This window comes from Bombina bombina, chromosome 6 (assembly GCF_027579735.1).
Source record: "Bombina bombina isolate aBomBom1 chromosome 6, aBomBom1.pri, whole genome shotgun sequence".
NCBI classification, from domain to species: Eukaryota; Metazoa; Chordata; class Amphibia; order Anura; family Bombinatoridae; genus Bombina; species Bombina bombina.
In genome coordinates this window covers 856,592,162-856,612,371 of record NC_069504.1, presented here as the reverse complement: position 1 = coordinate 856,612,371, position 20,210 = coordinate 856,592,162, and the positions used below count along the sequence as shown (strand labels likewise).

Here is a 20,210-nt window from a genome sequence, read left to right as displayed (position 1 = left end):
GAGGGACTACCCCCCCCCTACCACATTAAAAGTGTGATATGTGGTGGGCAGGAACAGGGATTGGCCTAAAAAAAATTCATAAAACTAAAGTAATATAAAAAAATTCTAAAGAAAATCATATATTTTAATACTCTTAGGCAGCAAATCAAACACAAGCTCAAAACACTGGTATAGCTATGTGAGCTCTGTATTTAATTAGACTTTGCAGAGACAGTGCTAAATATTTTTATCTTAATTGGACATTTAACCCCTTAATGACCGGACCATTTTTCAGTTTTCTTACCCTTAATGACAATGGCTATTTTTAAATTTCTGCAGTGTTTGTGTTTAGCTGTAATTTTCCTCTTACTCATTTACTGTACCCACACATATTATATACCGTTTTTCTCGCCATTAAATGGACTTTCTAAAGATACCATTTTTTTCATCACATCTTATAATTTAATATAAAAAATATATAAAATATGAGGAAAAAATGGAAAAAAACACACTTTTTCTAACTTTGACCTCCAAAATCTGTTACACATCTACAACCACCAAAAAACACCCATGCTAAATAGTTTCTAAATTTTGTCCTGAGTTTAGAAATACCCAATGGTTACATGTTGTTTGCTTTTTTTGCAAGTTATAGGGCAATAAGTACAAGTAGAACTTTGCTATTTACATTGGAACACTGATATCTGTCCGGAATCCCTGAATATCCCTTGACATGTATATATTTTTTTTTAGAAGACAACCCAAAGTATTGATTTATGCCCATTTTGGTATATTTCATGCCACCATTTCACTGCCAAATGCGAGCAAATAAAAAAAATTGTTCACTTTTTCACAAATTTTGTCACAAACTTTAGGTTTCTCACTGAAATTATTTACAAACAGTTTGTGCAATTATGGCACAAATGGTTGTAAATGCTTCTCTGGGATCCCCTTTGTTCAGAAATAGCAGACATATATGGCTTTGGCGTTGCTTTTTGGTAATTAGAAGGCCGCTAAATGCAGCTGCGCACCACACTTGTATTATGCCCAGCAGTGAAGGGGTTAATTAGGGATCTTGTAGGGACCTTGAAGGGTTAATTTTAGCTTTAGTGTAGTGTAGTAGACAACCCAAAGTATTGATCTAGGCCCATTTTGGTATATTTCATGCCACCATTTCACCGCCAAATGCGAGCAAATAAAAAAAAAAGTGACATTTTTCACAATTTTAGGTTTCTCACTTAAATTATTTACAAACAGCTTGTGCAATTATGGCACAAATGGTTGTAAATGCTTCTCTGGGATCTCCTTTGTTCAGAAATAGCAGACATATATGGCTTTGGCGTTGCTTTTTGGCAATTAGGAGGCCGCTAAATGCTGCTGCGCACCACACTTGTATTAAGCCCAGCAGTAAAGGGGTTAATTAGGTAGCTTGTAGAGAGCTTGCAGGGTTAATTTTAGCTTTAGTGTAGAGATTAGCCTCCCACCTGACACATCCCACCCCCTGATCCCTCCCAGACAGCTCTCTTCCCTCCCCCACCCCACAATTGTCCCTGCCATCTTAAGTACTGGCAGAAAGTCTGCCAGTACTAAAATAAAAGGTGTTTTTTTTTTGTTTTGTTTTGTTTTTTTTAAATTATTCAGCTGTGATGGACCCCTGCCTTAACCCCCAACCTCCCTGATCCCCCCCAAACACCTCTCTAACCCTCCCCACCTACCTAATTGCCACCATCTTGGGTACTGGCAGCTGTCTGCCAGTACCCAGTTTTCCCCAAAAAAGTGTTTTTTTTTATTTTTAAATGTTTTTTTTTTCATTTTTTCTGTAGTGTAGCTGCCCCCCCAGTACCCCCACCCCCCTAACCCTACCAGATCCTATTATTATTAAAAAAAATTTACTGTTTGCTGCCCCCCTCCCTCTTACCAAAATTCATTGGTGGCAGTGCCAGTGATTGCTGCGCGCGCGCGCGCGTGCACGCAGCCCCCCCGCACGCTCCCGGCATCCGGCGTGCACAATGCACTTGAAGGAACCGGATGCCGGGTAGCGATGGGCCGCCCACCCTCCTCCCTGTAAGCTCCCACCCACCAACGAACGGCCCCATCGCTACCGGTGCAGAGAGGGCCACAGAGTGGCTCTCTCTGCATCGGATGCTTTTTAAAGGGTATTGCAGGATGCCTCAATATCGAGGCATCACTGCAATACCCTGAGAGCTGCTGGAAGCGATTGCGATTGCTTCCAGCACTCTCTTAGACAACGGACGTACCAGGTACGTCCATTGTCACTAACTGCAAGTTTTTGCAGGACGTACCTGGTACGTCAGTTGTCATTAAGGGGTTAAAGGGACACTGAACCCAATTTTTTATCTTTTGTGATTCAGATAGAGCATGCAATTTTAAGCAACTTTATAATTTACTCCTATTATCAATTTGTCTTTGTTCTCTTGCTATCTTTATTTGAAAAATAATCTAAGGTAAGGAGCCAGACAATTTTTGGTTCAGACACTGGACAGTACTTGTTTATTGGTGGGTGAATTTATCCACTAATCAGCAAGAACAACCCAGGTTGTTCACCAAAAATGGGCCGGCATCTAAACTTACATTCTTGCTTTTCAAACAAAGATACCAAGAGAATGAGGAAAATGTTATAAGAGGAGTAAATTAGAATGTTGCTAAAAATTGCATGCTTTATCTGAATCACAAAAGAAAAAATTTGGGTTCAGCTTCCCTTAAAACTGCTCTTTGCATGCCCCATTAATATTTTAGCTTATCGCCTTTAAAGTCAGCAAAAATGCACAGTAACACAAGCTAAACATATATACACGTACACACACTCAAATACACAGAAACACACCCTACATAGGATACACTTATACATACACACACACTACAAAGCATACACTTACACATGCAGATACACACACACACACTACATAGCATACACTTATACATGCAGATACACACACACTACATAGCTTACACTTATACATGCAGATACACACACACACACTACATAGCTTACACTTATACATGCAAATACACACACTGCATAGCTTACACTTATACATGCAGATACACACATTACATAGCATACACTTATACATGCAGATACACACACACTACATAGCATACACTTATACATGCAGATACACACACACTACATAGCATACACTTATACATGCAGATACACACACACACTACATAGCTTACACTTATACATGCAGATACACACACACACTACATAGCATACACTTATACATGCAGATACACAGATTACATAGCATACACTTATACATGCAGATACACACACACACACTACATAGCATACACTTATACATGCAGATACACAGATTACATAGCATACACTTATACATGCAGATACACACACACTACATAGCATATACTTATACATGCAGATACACACACTACATAGCATACACTTATACATGCAGATACACACACACTACATAGCATACACTTATACATGCAGATACACACACACACTACATAGCTTACACTTATACATGCAGATACACACACACACTACATAGCTTACACTTATACATGCAGATACACACACACACACACTACATAGCTTACACTTGTACATGCAGATACACACACACACTACATAGCATACACTTATACATGCAGATACACACACACTACATAGCATACACTTATACATGCAGATACACACACACACACTACATAGCTTACACTTATACATGCAGATACACACACACACTACATAGCATACACTTATACATGCAGATACACACACACTACATAGCATACACTTATACATGCAGATACACACACACACTACATAGCTTACACTTATACATGCAAATACACACACACTTATACATACACACACACACTACAAAGCATACACTTATACATGCAGATACACACACACACACTACATAGCATACACTTATACATGCAGATACACACACACTACATAGCATACACTTATACATGCAGATACACACACACACTACATAGCATACACTTATACATGCAGATACACACACACACTACATAGCTTACACTTATACATGCAAATACACACACTGCATAGCATACACTTATACATGCAGATACACACACACACACACTACATAACTTACACTTATACATGCAGATACACACACACTACACAGCATACACTTATACATACAGATATATACACACACACTACATAGCTTACACGTATACATGCAGATATACACACACTACACAGCATACACTTATACATACAGATATATACACACACACTACATAGCTTACACATATACATGCAGATACACACACACTACATAGCTTACACGTATACATGCAGATATACACACACTACACAGCATACACTTATACATACAGATATACACACACACTAAATAGCATACACTTATACATGCAGATACACACACTTATACATACAGATACACACTTACCATATAGCATACACTTATACATGCAGATACACACACACTACACAGCATACACTAATACATGCAGATACACACACTACATAGCTTACACTTATACATGCAGATACACACACTTATACATACAGATACACACTTACCATATAGCATACACTTATACATGCAGATACACACACACTACACAGCATACACTAATACATGCAGATACACACACTACATAGCTTACACTTATACATGCAGATACACACACTTATACATACAGATACACACTTACCATATAGCATACACTTATACATGCAGATACACACACACTACAAAGCATACACTAATACATGCAGATACACACACTACATAGCTTACACTTATACATGCAGATACACACACACTACACAGCATACACTTATACATAAAGATACACACACACACTACATAGCATACACTTATACATGCAGAATTACACAAACACTTATACATACAGATACACACACACACTACATAGCTTACACTTATACATGAAGATACACACACTACATAGCATAAACTTATAAATGCAGATACACACTTCATCATATATGGGTATCTGTAATTCATTGTATGGGGTCCTGGGGTTGGCAAGCACATTAGCTGTCAGTCTGAGGCTGCCACTGTTTGTTACCCTGGTGCTAGCACTGCTCAGTCATTGTATAAAACTGAAGGCATGCTAGTATTATCACCAGGGGTTAGACGTCATCACTACCAGAAGTTAGAGGTCACTATTACCTGAGGTCAGAGGGTATACAGCCTTCTTACTCCTGCTTAACCCACACACCATTCCTTTTCCACAGGGAATCTAACAGGTATCTAACCCTGGGAGAGAAAAGCCAGCTGCTTCTGAGTATGGGCCCAATAGAATTTTTTATTTTTTGCATGGGGCAATGCAGGACAGATGGCAAGCAACTGGGGACAGTGGGACAGACTCCTGAAACCGGGACTGTCCCGTGAAAATCGGGACAGTTGGGGGGTATTTTGTATAAAATTTACCATCACTTTAAGTATTTTGCATATTTTGTAACAACCTCTTCACCTTTTAATTTGTGAGACAAACAGAGAGATCTGTGTGGCGGAGATGTTCAGATAATTAGGCTGGGATTTGAGAGACACTTTCATACATGCCCATGCAACACCCATGTTCAGCCCATTTTATGACAAAACAACAATCACGCTTTGTATTTTGTATAAATTTATATGTGGTTTTGCACATCCAGTGTACTTAAATTATGATTTACGTTGTGCATATTTAATAATTTTATTTTTGTGTGATTTACATGCACATTTTACCTTTATGATAAAATACAATTTTTGGTAAATAATTTTGTTACAAAATTTGATGCACCGTAACAATACAATTTTTTTTCCTTATTATATGTGAATGGTTCAACTATTCGTTTAGTATGATTTTTACATTTCGATTTTCATTGTGCACTTTTTGTAATGCATGCATCTCCTTCTTATAGAAAAATTCAGTATATGCCCTTCAGCGAGACACCCTGTTTTGAAGGTAAAAGTGCCTTTAGATCATTTCACCTGGATAGGTAAAATAGAAGTACTGGCGAGCATTCTTACATAATCTCACCAGCTCAGAGACCTTTAGATAATTGAGCCCTTAGCAATGAGTGTAGCCCTGCAGCAGGAGAGGGGTGTGCTAAAAATGGTGTGGTCTGCACTTGTGGTTTTGCTAAACATTGTGCAGGATAAGCAATCTGCATTAATGACAGCATTATTTCTAGCCTTGATGTCAGCAGTGACTCTGCAGCAGAAAGCAAATGTGACACAGAATGTTTTGAAAGGCCTGTGGGAGTGTTATTTAGTGCTTGGTAAAATCCTGGTGTTCACATTCCTGTGTTGTCCTTTCTATTATGACTTTGGCCTGATCTTTCAATATGTTTCTTGCCTGCTTTATTGCTGAGTTGCCTATCTGGCTGCGGACACTTGGAAAAACCTTCTGTATTACCCTCCTGTCTACCCCTCATGTTATGATGCCTGACTGCTGCCTGGTTCCTCCTTAGTCTAGACACCAGGTTCAGTCTCTCTACACAGTTTAGCAGCTTAAGATATAGAGACAAAACTTTGCAATTCTTATAGTAAGGATGGTCTGAACAAGCATCTTGGGATTAAATGCCCTATCGTCCTGAGTTACTGATCTAATAAAAAATCCTTAACCATTACGTAACTAACTGACAATAACTTAAATTTAACCATAAATAAACACACAAGAGTGGAAACCGGCAGTAACTTTTTTCAAAATAAATATAAATAACCAAACATGTGGTGGAAATCAGGGCCTAAGTAAGAACCCCTGCACAAGAGCTGGTCACGTGCCCAAGCTGCTGACATCAAGCAGAGCTCAGCTACACGCACAATGATGGAACTTAAGGAGTTCTCAGACCGTCACAACCAGTGTTCCCTTGTAGGTGAATTTTGTGTGTGGCCCAGGAGTGAAATAGTTCATAAGAGAATCATACCTTGCAGTCTGCATTGTGCAGTGTTTGCTAATTGCAGGGTGTGGTTACCTAATAAACTGTTTCACTGCTGGACCGCACACAAAACTGGGCTTACAGGGAACACTGGTCACAACCCAGTAAGGCTACCCCAAGGCTCGATCCTGAGAACGTCACCCTTCATGCAATGGCCATCACTCAACCTCTTAGCCAACAGCTAGGGCCCTGACCACCTGCCTAAGCTAGGGTGCAAGCCAACCAAAACTACAAACCAGTAGGACCAGGATCAACAGCGAGAGAGCTGAAATTACCGTCCTCAGACTTAAAGAGGTAGGTTGACTAACCCTCCTCAAGCCTCAGACACCCTACTGGACCTCTTTAGGAGGATTCATAAAAATGATTGCCGTCAACCTGTAGAACAAAACAGGGGAAGGGAGGGTGAGGAAGCTTCCAGGAGTCCTCAGGAGCAAAGAGTAAGTGGATTTCCTGTTTAAGACCTATAAAGGGTGAGTACAACGCCTCCCTCCACACTGCAACAATGTTGCCACACACCCAAGCTCAATGCTTTGGGCTATATTTTGCCCTACACTATCTTTATAGGCATGACAATACAAGGTCAACTGTCTTAGTATTCCACTGAGCTGCTGGAAGAGGAGAACTGGATAGTAAGTGGAAAGCTAATCAGATGTCAGACAAAACTCAGCTGACATTCAAAGCATAAAAATCATAGATGATGCATTTAGGCTCAGTAATAAACTGTGGTAATAAAGTAGATACATGTTAGTGATTCCCACTCACGCTCATCACTGCCAATTGTCACAGCATAGTAGATAATGTATACAGATTCTTTTTCTAAATAGTTAACAATTAAAATCATTAGAACGTGTTTGTATTACTATTTATTTTAAATACTCCCCATTCTATCACATTTAGCATATCATTCTATACAGACAGTATATGCTTGTTTTAATATCTCTGTTTTCATAACCAGATTATTTGAACACCTACAGTATAGTGATATTTTTATGGCAATGTTAAAGGGACACTCAAGTCAAAATAAACTTTTATGATTCAGAAAGAGCATGCAGTTTTAAGACCCTTTCCACTTTACGTCCATTATCAAATTTTATCAAATCTTTTTATAGTCACACTTTCTAAGGAACAAGATCCTACAGAGCATGTGCACAAGCTCAAAGAGTATACGTTTACTAGTATGTGATTGGCTGATGTCTGTCACATGATACAGGGGCCGGAAAATGGGAGAAAAAATACATTTGTCAGAAAAAAATCTATTGATTATTTGAAATTCACAGTAGGTGTTAAATCATTGTCTTTTTATTATGCACTTGTTACTTATGCAATTCTACTGCTTTGCGTGGTCCTTTAAGTAGCACAAGAACAGCCACATGGCTTTATTTGTTGATTTTAGTTGCAGAAAATGGTACAGTTTAATTGCCCATCTTTTTCTGTAGTGCTGTCTATTCCATAGCGTATCAGCAAGCATCTCAAAGATGGTATCCTTATATTGTGTCTGACAAATTATTTATCATTGCGTTGTCAAACCTTTCTGCAGAAGGAAATGTTTGCAATCTTACAGAATATACCAACTCTTTCTGCTCTATAGGTTCTAGTTGCTAAATGATCTCTTCTAGAGACATTATGGGTATAATATAGTCTACATATAGATTTTAGAACCGCATAGGAAAAAAGCTAAATATTTAAGAAAGGTATTTGTGCCTGAAAGTTTGCTGTGTTTTATTACTGCATTTATAAAGTATTATGCTTTTTAACACAAGATGTGCCACAGAGGTAAATATGGCCATAGTAATTTATAAGTACTTGCGCTGCATGCTGCATATTACTTTAATCTGGTAGAATTGTGCACGTTTTTCATATGAGAAATATGAATGATCTTCTGAGTATAAAGTGGCAATACCACCATACATTATGTACAATGTATGGCTAGTATATATTATTAATAACAACACTTAAACAATACCACTATATATTACTAGAAATTATAGCTAGATAGATAGACAGACAGGAAGATAGATATACAGAAACTGTAGATAGATTAGATGATTGATAGATAGATAGATAGATAGATAGATAGATAGATAGAAAGAAAGAAAGAAAGAAAGAAAGAAAGAAAGAAAGAAAGAAAGAAAGAAAGAAAGAAAGACAGACCAAAGATAGATAGACTTTAGACAGAGACAGACTGATTGATTGACAGATAGATAGATAGATAGATAGATAGATAGATAGATAGATAGATAGATAGATAGATAGATTTTAGACAGACTGACTGATTGATAGATAGATAGATAGATAGACATTAGACAGAAAGACTGATTGATTGATTGACAGATGTATCAATTTTAACCTACTCTTCCCCTGTTAATTTTCAGTAACCAGACTCTACTCAGTGTGCATCATCAATAATTTCATAACCATTTTTTGTTTAAAAATTCAGTGTAGCTTCCTCATAAAGTAGACTCTATCTGTCAGCTCTCTGCAGTGATTCTGATCGTTATATATGTGGTGCAGCTCACGACAATGAGAGACAGAAGCTGGGAACATGATCAATGTTGTACAGTGCCCGCAAATTCTCACAATACAAAACACCCTGTGTGTACTGTTTAAAGGGACATTAAAGGGACAGTAAAGTCATAATTAGACGTTCATGATTTAGACAGAGCATACAATTTTAAACAACTTTCCAATTGACTTCTATTATTTAATTTGCTTTCTTGTTATCCTTTGCTGAAAAGGTTTATCTAGGTAGGCTCAGGGGCTGCATTGTCATTGGCTCACCCATGTGTTCAGTTAGAAACCAGTAGTGCATTTCTGCTCCTTCATCAAATAATACCAAGAGAATTAAGCAAATTTGATAATAGAAGTAAACTGGACAGTTGTTTAAAATTGTATGTTCTACCTAAAACATGAAAGAATTTTTTTGGTTTCACGTCCATTTAATGCTACTCTAAACACTGTACCACTCACATGGATGGCAAGAAAATCAGAGATTGACGTCCCTGTATTGCGCTTATGCACAATGGCACCTATTTTTTTGTCTAAAATGGAGGAATGAGGTGGGACCAGAAGACCCTTCTCAGTTTTTGTATCCCTGTGTGTAACTTTGTGATGTCATCATCAATATTGTTTATGGTGCAGGGATCGTGCTCTTCTGGAGCCAATATTCTGGCTACACCACCACTTACAAAAAGACTCCTTATTTGAAAGAGGGGTGTCTGCCCTTTCAAATGAAAGGTCATATGTTTATCTAAGATGAAGCTGTGTTGCATAAATAGTGATCATTTGCTGCAGCAACAAAAATAGATAACGCCTCTCTTTGACTTAGCTTGAAATGTGACTCCTCATTTGAAAGAGGATAACCCCCTTTTTTGATTGGGGGGGTTACTAAACCCCTTAGGATTACAATGATCACTGCAAGAAAGAGTGATAACTTCTCCCATAGAGTACCAGGAAAGGATTATTAGCTGCTATTTTTAAGGCCCTATCTTTCGCTTAGATTTAAACGGACATTCTCTTGCAATAATAAACTGCTCCAAATGATCTTAATAACCGTGTGTTTAACTCTTAGAAATGTGTCAAACACACAGCTAAACTCTTGCTCAAGAACTGATATGCATTGCCCCAGTGATCATTAGGAGGATACAGATCTTGAGCTAATAAACAACAGCATATGCTCATAACTACGGATTAATGGTTGTGACCAGCTCAGGACCAATTCAGGATCACTACTAGTGCTCAGACATGAAACCATTGCTTTTCTTTCAGGTTTCATATAGAGCATAAAATTAACTTTCCAATGTACTGCTTTTGTCAAATTTACTTCATTCTCTTGGTATCCTTTGTTGAAGGAACACAAAATTACTACTGGGAGCTAGCTGAACACATTGGGTGAGCCAATAACAAGTTGCATATATGAGCAGCCACCAATAAGTCTACATAGGTATGCTTGTCAACAAAGGAAACCAAGGGAATGAAGCAAATTAGATAACAAGCAATTGGAATGTGGTTTAAACTCACAAGTTGAATAATGAAAGTTTAATATTGAATTTATTGTCCCTTAAATTATGAGTTTAGAATGAGCCATAATTTGAAAGAGGATATTCATCATCATCTAATGTTTACACAGTCATGATAGTAATTAACAACTACTTTCTTTAGCCAGGCACCCGGTAAGTGTTTGATAAGGGGCAACTCTTTTAGGGTCCCTTTCATCTGAACATAAAACATAGAGGGGCACAATATGGTGTATTACCTACCTAAATTGTTAGTGTGGGGGGTATAGCAGTAAAAACACACTCCTACCCCCTACTAGGGATGGGCGAATGTTTCGCAACATTTGAAAAACGGCACGAATTTTAACACATTCGTTCGTTCGAATCGAATTTCGAATGTTTACATAACATTCTAACATTCGATTTTCGAATATTCGGTTTCGAATTTTACGATTACATTCGAAAATATTCGAATTCGAAAAATTCGAATTTAGATTGTAATAGTATTTCTAATGCTTTTTCTTTAAATGTAATATTCGAATTATGCAATATTCGAATTAGAAAAATTCGAATTTAGATTGTAATAGTATTTCTAATGCTTTTTCTTTAAATGTAATATTCGAATTATGCAATATTCGAATTCGAAAAATTCGAATTTAGATTGTAATAGTATTTCTAATGCTTTTTCTTTAAATGTAATATTCGAATTATGCAATACGTGTATTCGAATTCGAAAAATTCGAATTTAGATTGTAATAGTATTTCTAATGCTTTTTCTTTAAATGTAATATTCGAATTATGCAATACGTGTATTCGAATTCGAAAAATTCGAATTTAGATTGTAATAGTATTTCTATTGCTTTTTCTTTAAATGTAATATTCGAATTATGCAATACATGTATTCGAATTCGAAAAATTTGAATTTAGATTGTAATAGTATTTCTAATGCTTTTAAATGTAATATTCAAATTATGCAATATTCGAATTCGAAAAATTCGAATTTATATTCAAATTCGAAAAATTCGAATTTATATTCGAATTCGAAAAATTCGAATTTCGAATGTAGACATTCGATATAATTATAAACATTCGAATTCGAAAGTGACATTCGAAAACTGTAACTAACATTCGATTTTCGAATTTTTAAGAATATTCGTTCTTATCGACATTCGAATTTAGAATTCGAATTTCGGTAATAACATTCGTTCTACATTCGAAATTCGAAAATTTGCACATTCGCCCATCCCTACCCCCTACAAACAGTATAAAACCCAAATACACAATACCCATAACATGAAAGAAGGATTATCTTTTTTCAAGTGAGGGGTCTCAAACCCCTTTAGGGCAAACTGTCAAAATGAGTTAAATCAGAATTTTGTTCATCTAATACAGGTAGCCCTCAGTTTACGCCGGGGTTAGGTTCCAGAAGGAATGGTTGTAAATCAAAACCGTTGTAAATTGAAACCCAGTTTATAATGTAAGTCAATGGGAAGTGAGGTAGATAGGTTCCAGGCCCCTCTCAAAATTGTCATAAGTAACACCTAATACATTATTTTTAAAGCTTTGAAATGAAGACTTTAAATGCTAAACAGCATTATAAACCTAATAAAATAATCACACAACACAGAATATATAATTAAACTAAGTTAAATGAACAAAAACATTTGCTAAACAGCATTATAAACCCAATAAAATAATCACACAACACAGACTTCACTTGCATTTTTCTGCAAACAGTTCTTTCTATGCATTCCAATCTGGACTGATTTATAGACAGGAAGATCTTGTTCCTTTGAAATCTGCTTGATAGCTTAGGTCTGGTTAAACTGATTAATTTCAGCTTGCTTGGCTTTGCTGCAACACAAGCGGACAGCTCCACCTACTGGCTATTTTAATAAATGCACTGCTTCTCAATGCTTTTCAATAGCAGTCACATGACTGGAAAAAAAGGTTGTTATTCTGAAACGGTGTAAATTGAACCGTTGTAAAACGAGGGTCACCTGTATTATTATGGCTAGATATTTTACTCCTACCTATTTTTATTTATTTTTTTGCATTAATTTCAAGATGATGCAAAGCGAAAAAACAAATCACTTGTATCATCAAAATTTAATTTTCCTAACTTTTATTGAAAAATTTTTTGGTATTTTTGCAAGGTAAATTGTTGTAAATGTAGAGCCTGTGTTTAAATGTTTAAAATGCTTAAAACTTAATTACAGAATGTATACTACAGAAAATTACACAAACATTTTTTTTTTTGTATCACTGCTTTTTGCATATTTGGGTATTTCTGCAAACTAAAGCTTTTTACAAAAGCGCTCTGTCTGCTAAAAAACAAAACAACATAAATGATGTCATTAACATCAATGTTTAAATGCTACGAGTGCAAAAGATTACAAATTATTTCAGCACAGTGGTAGGAAAAAGATCAGCAGTGAAGGGGTTAAAAGGTAAGCCTAACCCTCCCTGTAAATGCTACAAAGGCACTTTAAAAGGGATATAAAAGCTAACATTTTTCTTTTTCTTATATTTCCTGATTCAAATACAGCATGTGATTTTAAACAACTTTCCACTTTACTTCTTGTATCCAATTTGTTTCATTTTCTTTGTATTCTTTTTTGAAGGAGCAGTTATGCACTACTCGAAGTTATTGGAAGACATCTGGTGAACCAATGAAAAGATACATTTTTGTGCAGCCACAAAACAGCATCTAACTCCCAGTAATGTATTGCTGCTCCTGAGGTTACCTAGATATGATTTTCAACTAAGGATACCAAGAGAATGAAGCAGTTTAGATAATGGAAGCAAATTGGAAAGTTGTTTATAATCGCATGTTCTATATGAATCATGAAACATTTTGGGTTTCATTTCCCTTTAAGCAGGTCACAGATCTATAATATTATACTAGTGTATAAATATCTGTGCTTTCTTTGTATTTACTATAATACCTCTACTTTAACATAATCAAAGAAATAGAACAAATCAGTTTTGATAATATATAATAACCAAACAATTTTATTTACCAATATCCTTATGTGTAATGTAGGTTTAATAAATTCTTATGGTAGTCATATATTGCAGTTATTCCTTTCCTGCATTTATTACCATCACTTCTGTTGGAAGGCCATTCCCCATAGCAACTACCTTTTTTAGTAACAGTGCAATTGAAATGCAATTTTAACTCCTTGTTTCCCTTTTTTAAAGGGATGTTAAACTGCTAGAAACAACTACAACAACATGATTACTAGTCACTTTTTATGCTTGCAGCTCTAAAGTCATTCTCTAATTTAACCTCTTTAGTAACTGGGTGCCACAATCTTGAAGGTTAAGTATTCTTTCACCCTGTGACAGAAGCAACACACATTCCTAGATCAGTTACATTAAAAAGTGTGTTGTGCTACTACTTTAAGGGGACTGCTATATCTAATAAGCACACAAATTTTTGCTTAGCCATTATTTATATTAGAAGCTTATTTTATTATTGTTACTTCAGTTGTGACTTTATTTTATTTCATGATTCAGATAGAGCATGCAATTTTAAGCAACTTTCTCATTTGCTCCTATTAACACATTTTCTTTGCTCTCTTGTTGTCTTTATTTGAAATAGCAGTAATGTAAGGTTAGGAGCTGGCCCATTTTTGCTTCAGCACCTGGGTAGCGCTTGCTGATTGGTTTGCTACATTAAGCCACCAATCAGCAAGCGCTACCCAGGTGCTGAACCAAAAATGGGACGGCTCTTAAGCTTACAGTCTAGCTTTTTAAAATCAAGATAGCATGTGAATGAGGAAAAATTGATAATAGGAGTGAATTAGAAAGTTGCTTAAAATTGCATGCTGTACCTGAATCATGAAAGACAAAATTTGGGTTTAGTATCCCTTTAAGGGCAACATTTATCAAGCCCCAAAAAAATGTGCCTAAAAAGTTGTGATTATTTCCGCAATATTTTGCAATGTGTGAAGTCAAAAATGTCGCCAGTATTTATCAAAATTCTAGAGACATTTTTGGGGCAAAACTTTTTTGCGATGTCAAGTAAATGACTGATCCTAGTTTTCTTGGGAAAATGTAATTTTCACTTTATTTATCAATCTTAATTTTAGACACCAGTAAATGGTTTATTGTTTTAATCAAGTGGTTGTTTAAAAGAATGTTATTTCTTATATATTAAAGTTATTTTTATTTTGCCCCTTCTTTGGCTCTCTTTCATTGAGGAAGGTTGCCGGTTTTTTGGAGCTCATCTTCGTTCTTTTTAATACACTTATTTCAATTGCACTTTATTTTACTTTTTTATAAATTTGTGTATACCTTTTTGTTATTTAATTATTAATATTATTCAGGTTCTGCGCCTTGTTGTTTCTAACCCTAGATACAGCAAGAAAAAGACATATTTCCATTTTCCCTCCAGACAAACAACAATATCGCTCTTTATTTTTCACTCCTCGCAACCTACAAATTGGCGAGATTAAAACAATGAATATTGCATGCACCACTTTTCATAAATATATGGGAACTGCGAATATATACGGGCATTTTAAAATGCCAATAGAGATTAATACAAGAATTAGGCATTTCCAGACAATTTATTCGCATTGCGAATGGTCATGAGTCAATTTGTTCGCACATATGAAAAGTTGCGACTTTATTGACGCATAACCTTTCATAAATATGGTGATGAGCATTTTCTTATTCTCACTTTAATAAATCTTGCCCTAAGTCATTGCTAGAGGCTCCTGATTGAACCAATGATTTACTTGGCATAAATGTACTATAGCTAACACCAGACTTGAAGTTAAATGCTAGTGAACTAGACATAATCTATTTTTTACACTCACCTCTCATCTTCAACACAGCATAGCCACTTCTTCAAACCTAGATGCTTTAAATTTTACAAAGGGATACAGTCACCACTCTGACATCAGTTCCTTATTAACAAGATCAAGATATATTAAAAGGCACGTAGACTCAGAGGAAATATAGCCAGTAAGAATATTTCTATTCCTATAATACTATTTCGTTAATTTTACTCCCCCCCCCCCCACCCCGTTGAAAAAGCTTACTAGGTAAGCATAGGAAATACATCCTACTGAAACTCCATTTCTTTTTCACTGTCTCCCTGAAATCCCTACCACTTCTAGATAATATGTTAGGGGTCCACGAGAGGCCCGTTTTACTATTTAGGGATAAATTGCCATATACTGCTTAAATATAGTTAAGGGGATATGCAACTCTATATATTGTTTAAAAAAAATTATAAAACAAGGTACTGTATTCTATGTTTACACTCCCTATACAGATTACCCCATCTTACGAAAGCCCTATATCTCTGGATATTACATGGTTCTCCAGTAACTCGTATAGACTGTCATACCTAGAAATATTCATGATGTTTTATAGTATCTGTATATTCTTTGACATAATAAGTTTGACAATTGTAACGTATTAAATGTTTGTACTTTTCAAATACCTCAATAAAAATTATATTAAAAAAAAAAAAAAGTGTATTGTGTACTTCAGATTTTTAAGCATAATATAGAGTGGGAACTTAAAGGGACAGTTTACACCAGACTTTTTATTGTTTAGAAAGATAGATAATTCTTTTATTATGCATTCCCCAGTTTTGCATAACCAACACGGTTATATTGATATACTTTTTACCTCTGTAATTACCATGTATCTAAGCCTCTGCAGACTGCCCACTTATTTCAGTTCTTTTGACAGACTTGCATTTTAGCCAATCAGTGCCCTCATACGTAACTCCACAGCGTGAGCACAATGTTATCTATATGGCACACATGAACTAATGCCCTCTAGCTGTGAACAACGGTCAAATACATTCAGAAAAGAGACAGCTTTCAAGGGCTTAGAAATTAGCATATGAGCCTACCTAGGTTTAGCTTTCAACTAAGAATACCAAGAGAACAAATTTGATGATAAAAGTAAATTGGAAAGTTGTTTAAAATTACATGCCCTATTTGAAACATGAAAGTTTAATTTTGACTAAACTATTCCTTTTAGATTTTTTTTTTTGCCGTATTTCTCAATACTGTCCCTGAGGGTTGTTTTTTTAATATTATCATGTAACGTTAAAAACAAAACAAAAAAACATTCTGCACACTAACCCGAAGTGCACTTTACAGCTGTCAAAAGCCAACAACCTCACTGATCTGCGAGCAGGTACCCCTTTTGCTATAGGGTGTAAGAATACCTAAGCTTTAAGATGGCAGCACCTGTATCAATTTGAGAATCTTCGCCAACCAGCACCTGTAAGGGGTTAAGCTACAGAAGTGACTTTGAAGTGATCTGCAGGTACAGGAAAACATTTTTATTATGGTGAATAGTAACTGTACTACCGTAGTTGTGTCCAACACTACATTTTCTATTTAAATGCTTTCCTCCATTTTTTGAAAATATAGTAATATTTTTTTTAACAATCCTTCTTTTAAAAGTGATCTCCGTTTTTTTGCAATAGCTTTTATCATGCAACCCAGCATGTGACATCACTGGTGCTAAGAGGCAAACTTGTGCGCATGTGGCATACGTATAATGTATTATCAGTAAAGCAGTGACTAGTCTGAAAATAAGCATGTTATAAAAGTATATTGCAGGCATTATATCATCCCTCTCCGTGTTTATACAGTAGCTCCCAGAATGTATCGGAGCTGACAAACTAAAGCTTAACATGACTATAAAAACATTTTGTAAATATGTTATAAATAAGATATGTAGCAGAGCCCCCATCTATCTGTTGTATTTAGTTTTATAATGTTTTGTACCATTGTATATTGGTCATTTATATATAAAAGATAATACAAATAGAATATCTAGATGTCTTAACCAATCTTAAAAATAAGCATCGATCAAGGATAAACTTACACCAAGAACTCTTAAAGGGGCATGAAACCAAAAATGTTTATTTTGTGATTTAGACTGAGCATACAATTTTAAACACATTTCCAATTTACTTCTATTATCCAATTTGCTGTGCTCTCTTAGTATCCTTTGTTGAAACGTATTCCTAGGTAGGCTCAAGAACCGCAATGCACTATTTAGAGCTAGCTGCTGATTGATTGATTGATTGTTGCACATAGATGCCTCGTGTCATTGGTTCACCAGATGTGTTCAACTATCTTCCAGTAGTGTATTGCTGCTTCTTCAACAAAGGATACTGAAATAATTAAGCAAATTTGATAATAGAAGTGAATTGGAAAGTTTGTTTAAAATTGTAAGCCCTATCTGAATCATGAAAGAAAATTTTTGAGTTTAATGTCCATTTAATATAAACAGATCATACGAGGAAACTACAAGTAACTGACTGTAAAAAATGTACAGTATAACTGGAGGAGTTCATCCTTTGTAATAAGATACAAATTATTTCATATGGGTTAATTTAAACACACGTTTTATATAAATGGTGACACTTAAATTATTTTACCCTCCAAAGACAATTAACATAAATTTGGAAATTTTAAAAGTACAAATGGATATTTCTACTTTAAAGGGACACTGAACCCAATTTTTTTCTTTCGTGATTCAGATACAGCATGCAATTTTAAGCAACTTTCTAATTTACTCCTATTATCAAATTTTCTTCATTCTCTTGCTATCTTTATTTGAAAAAGAAGACGTCTAAGCTTTTTTTAAGTTCAGCACTCTGGACAGCACTTTTTTATTGGTGGATGAATTTATTCACCAATCAGCAAGGACAACCCAGGTTGTTCACCAAAAATGGGCCGGCATCTAAACGTACATTCTTGCATTTCAAATAAAGATACCAAGAGAATGAAAAAAATGTGATAATAGGAGTAAATTAGAAATATGCTTAAAATTTCATGCTCTATCTGAATCACTAAAGAAAAAATGTAGGTTCAGTGTCCCTTTAACAAATGAGATGATAAATGATATCTCAGTATAACAAGGCAAGTGCTACAACATATTTGTGCACACAAACAAAAGAGGGACCAGACAGGTGCAGACACTGTGGGTTGTAAAATGCAGAGGAATAGAAGAACGGAGGTGTGGCCCCTTAGGCCTTGAGTTGGACAAGCCTAGTCCAAAGTTGGTGCTATTTGTTAAGTTTATCACAAAATGTATCCACAAAATCCCCCATGCAGAATATGTAATAAAATGTTTTCAATAAAAACAGATTTGTAGAACCTACCAAACTGAATGGCTCTAGATATGAAGGTTTTGTTACATGAGATATGAATCCTATAAAACTTCTCTGGGATGTACTGTACTCCCCTTACCTGTATTTCATGCCAGTTGCTTTGCCTGTGGACTCACGCAGGATGTGAGAAAGGAGGGGAAGCACCTGATTAGCATTTTTTGTCCCCATAGGGGGAGTACGCTGTTTGCTTTGTCCCCCTGTACCCCCATTCTGTCCACCTGAGGGGCGACTGGGACACAGACGGTCTTCACTGGTCCTACTTCGTAGTGTCTGCTCAGTGCAAGCAAATGAAACTTGCATTATTGTGAGAGGGGGGTAAAATAATATGAAAGTGAGAGTATAGGGGGATTGGGACACTCTGGGACAGGGGAGAAAGAGAGAAAAAGAGGGGGTTTATAGGGGAAGGAGAAGAAATGAAATAGGAAAATAAGGGGGGGAAGGGTTATAGGGGGGAGATGAAAGAGTAATGATAAAATTAAAAGAGAAGCAGATAATAGAAAAAAGAAGCAGGAGACTGAAAAAGGAAAGAGAGAGGGAATGTGAATATGTAGGAACCAAATGACAGGGAAAGGGCTGTAAGACACAGGATAATAGCAGAAAGGTAGAGTGAGAGGAGGGGGAGGGGAGAGGGGGATGGGACAATTGAGAGGCTAAAAAGTCAGGAGTGTCAAAAGGACAGAGAAAGAGGAAAAAGGTAAGTGCCAGAGGGAGATAGAGATATAATGAAGAGAAGGACTGAAGACAAAACAAATGCCTCCCAGCCTAGGAAGATGTGAATGAAATAGGAATTGAGATAGAAAGAGTGAGACAGAGAGGAGGAGAGGAGCTGTGTGCAGTAGTGGGACAGCTCTGCAGTTATCAAGGGTACTCTTCACACATTTCTCTCTCCCTCCCTCTGGTTCTTTCTCCCTCCTTCTCTTTTTGTGTCTGCACTGATGCAGCTATTACTGGCTCCTCCTATCTGCTCTATACACTACACTGTATATAAAATACATAAATGTTGATGATTATAAATAACTATGCATCCCATGAATCTATAATGTCCCATAACCTTGTTTGTGAAATAAGAATGATGCTCTGCGGACATCTGGATGGAGAAAGGTTATAGATGCAATGGTCA

At 36.1% G+C, this 20,210-nt stretch overlaps 1 protein-coding gene across 1 annotated transcript in view; it reads right to left on the bottom strand.

The window, feature by feature from the left end:
- KCNAB3 (potassium voltage-gated channel subfamily A regulatory beta subunit 3) overlaps window positions 1-19,470 on the bottom strand; it is a 157,682-nt gene extending 138,212 nt beyond the window's left edge. The window contains exon 1 of the mRNA XM_053718289.1: window positions 19,170-19,470. Coding sequence (XP_053574264.1) covers window positions 19,170-19,390 — 221 coding nt within the window. The 5' untranslated portion in view covers window positions 19,391-19,470. The remainder of the gene's footprint in view (window positions 1-19,169) is intronic.
- Window positions 19,471-20,210: the final 740 nt, after the last annotated feature.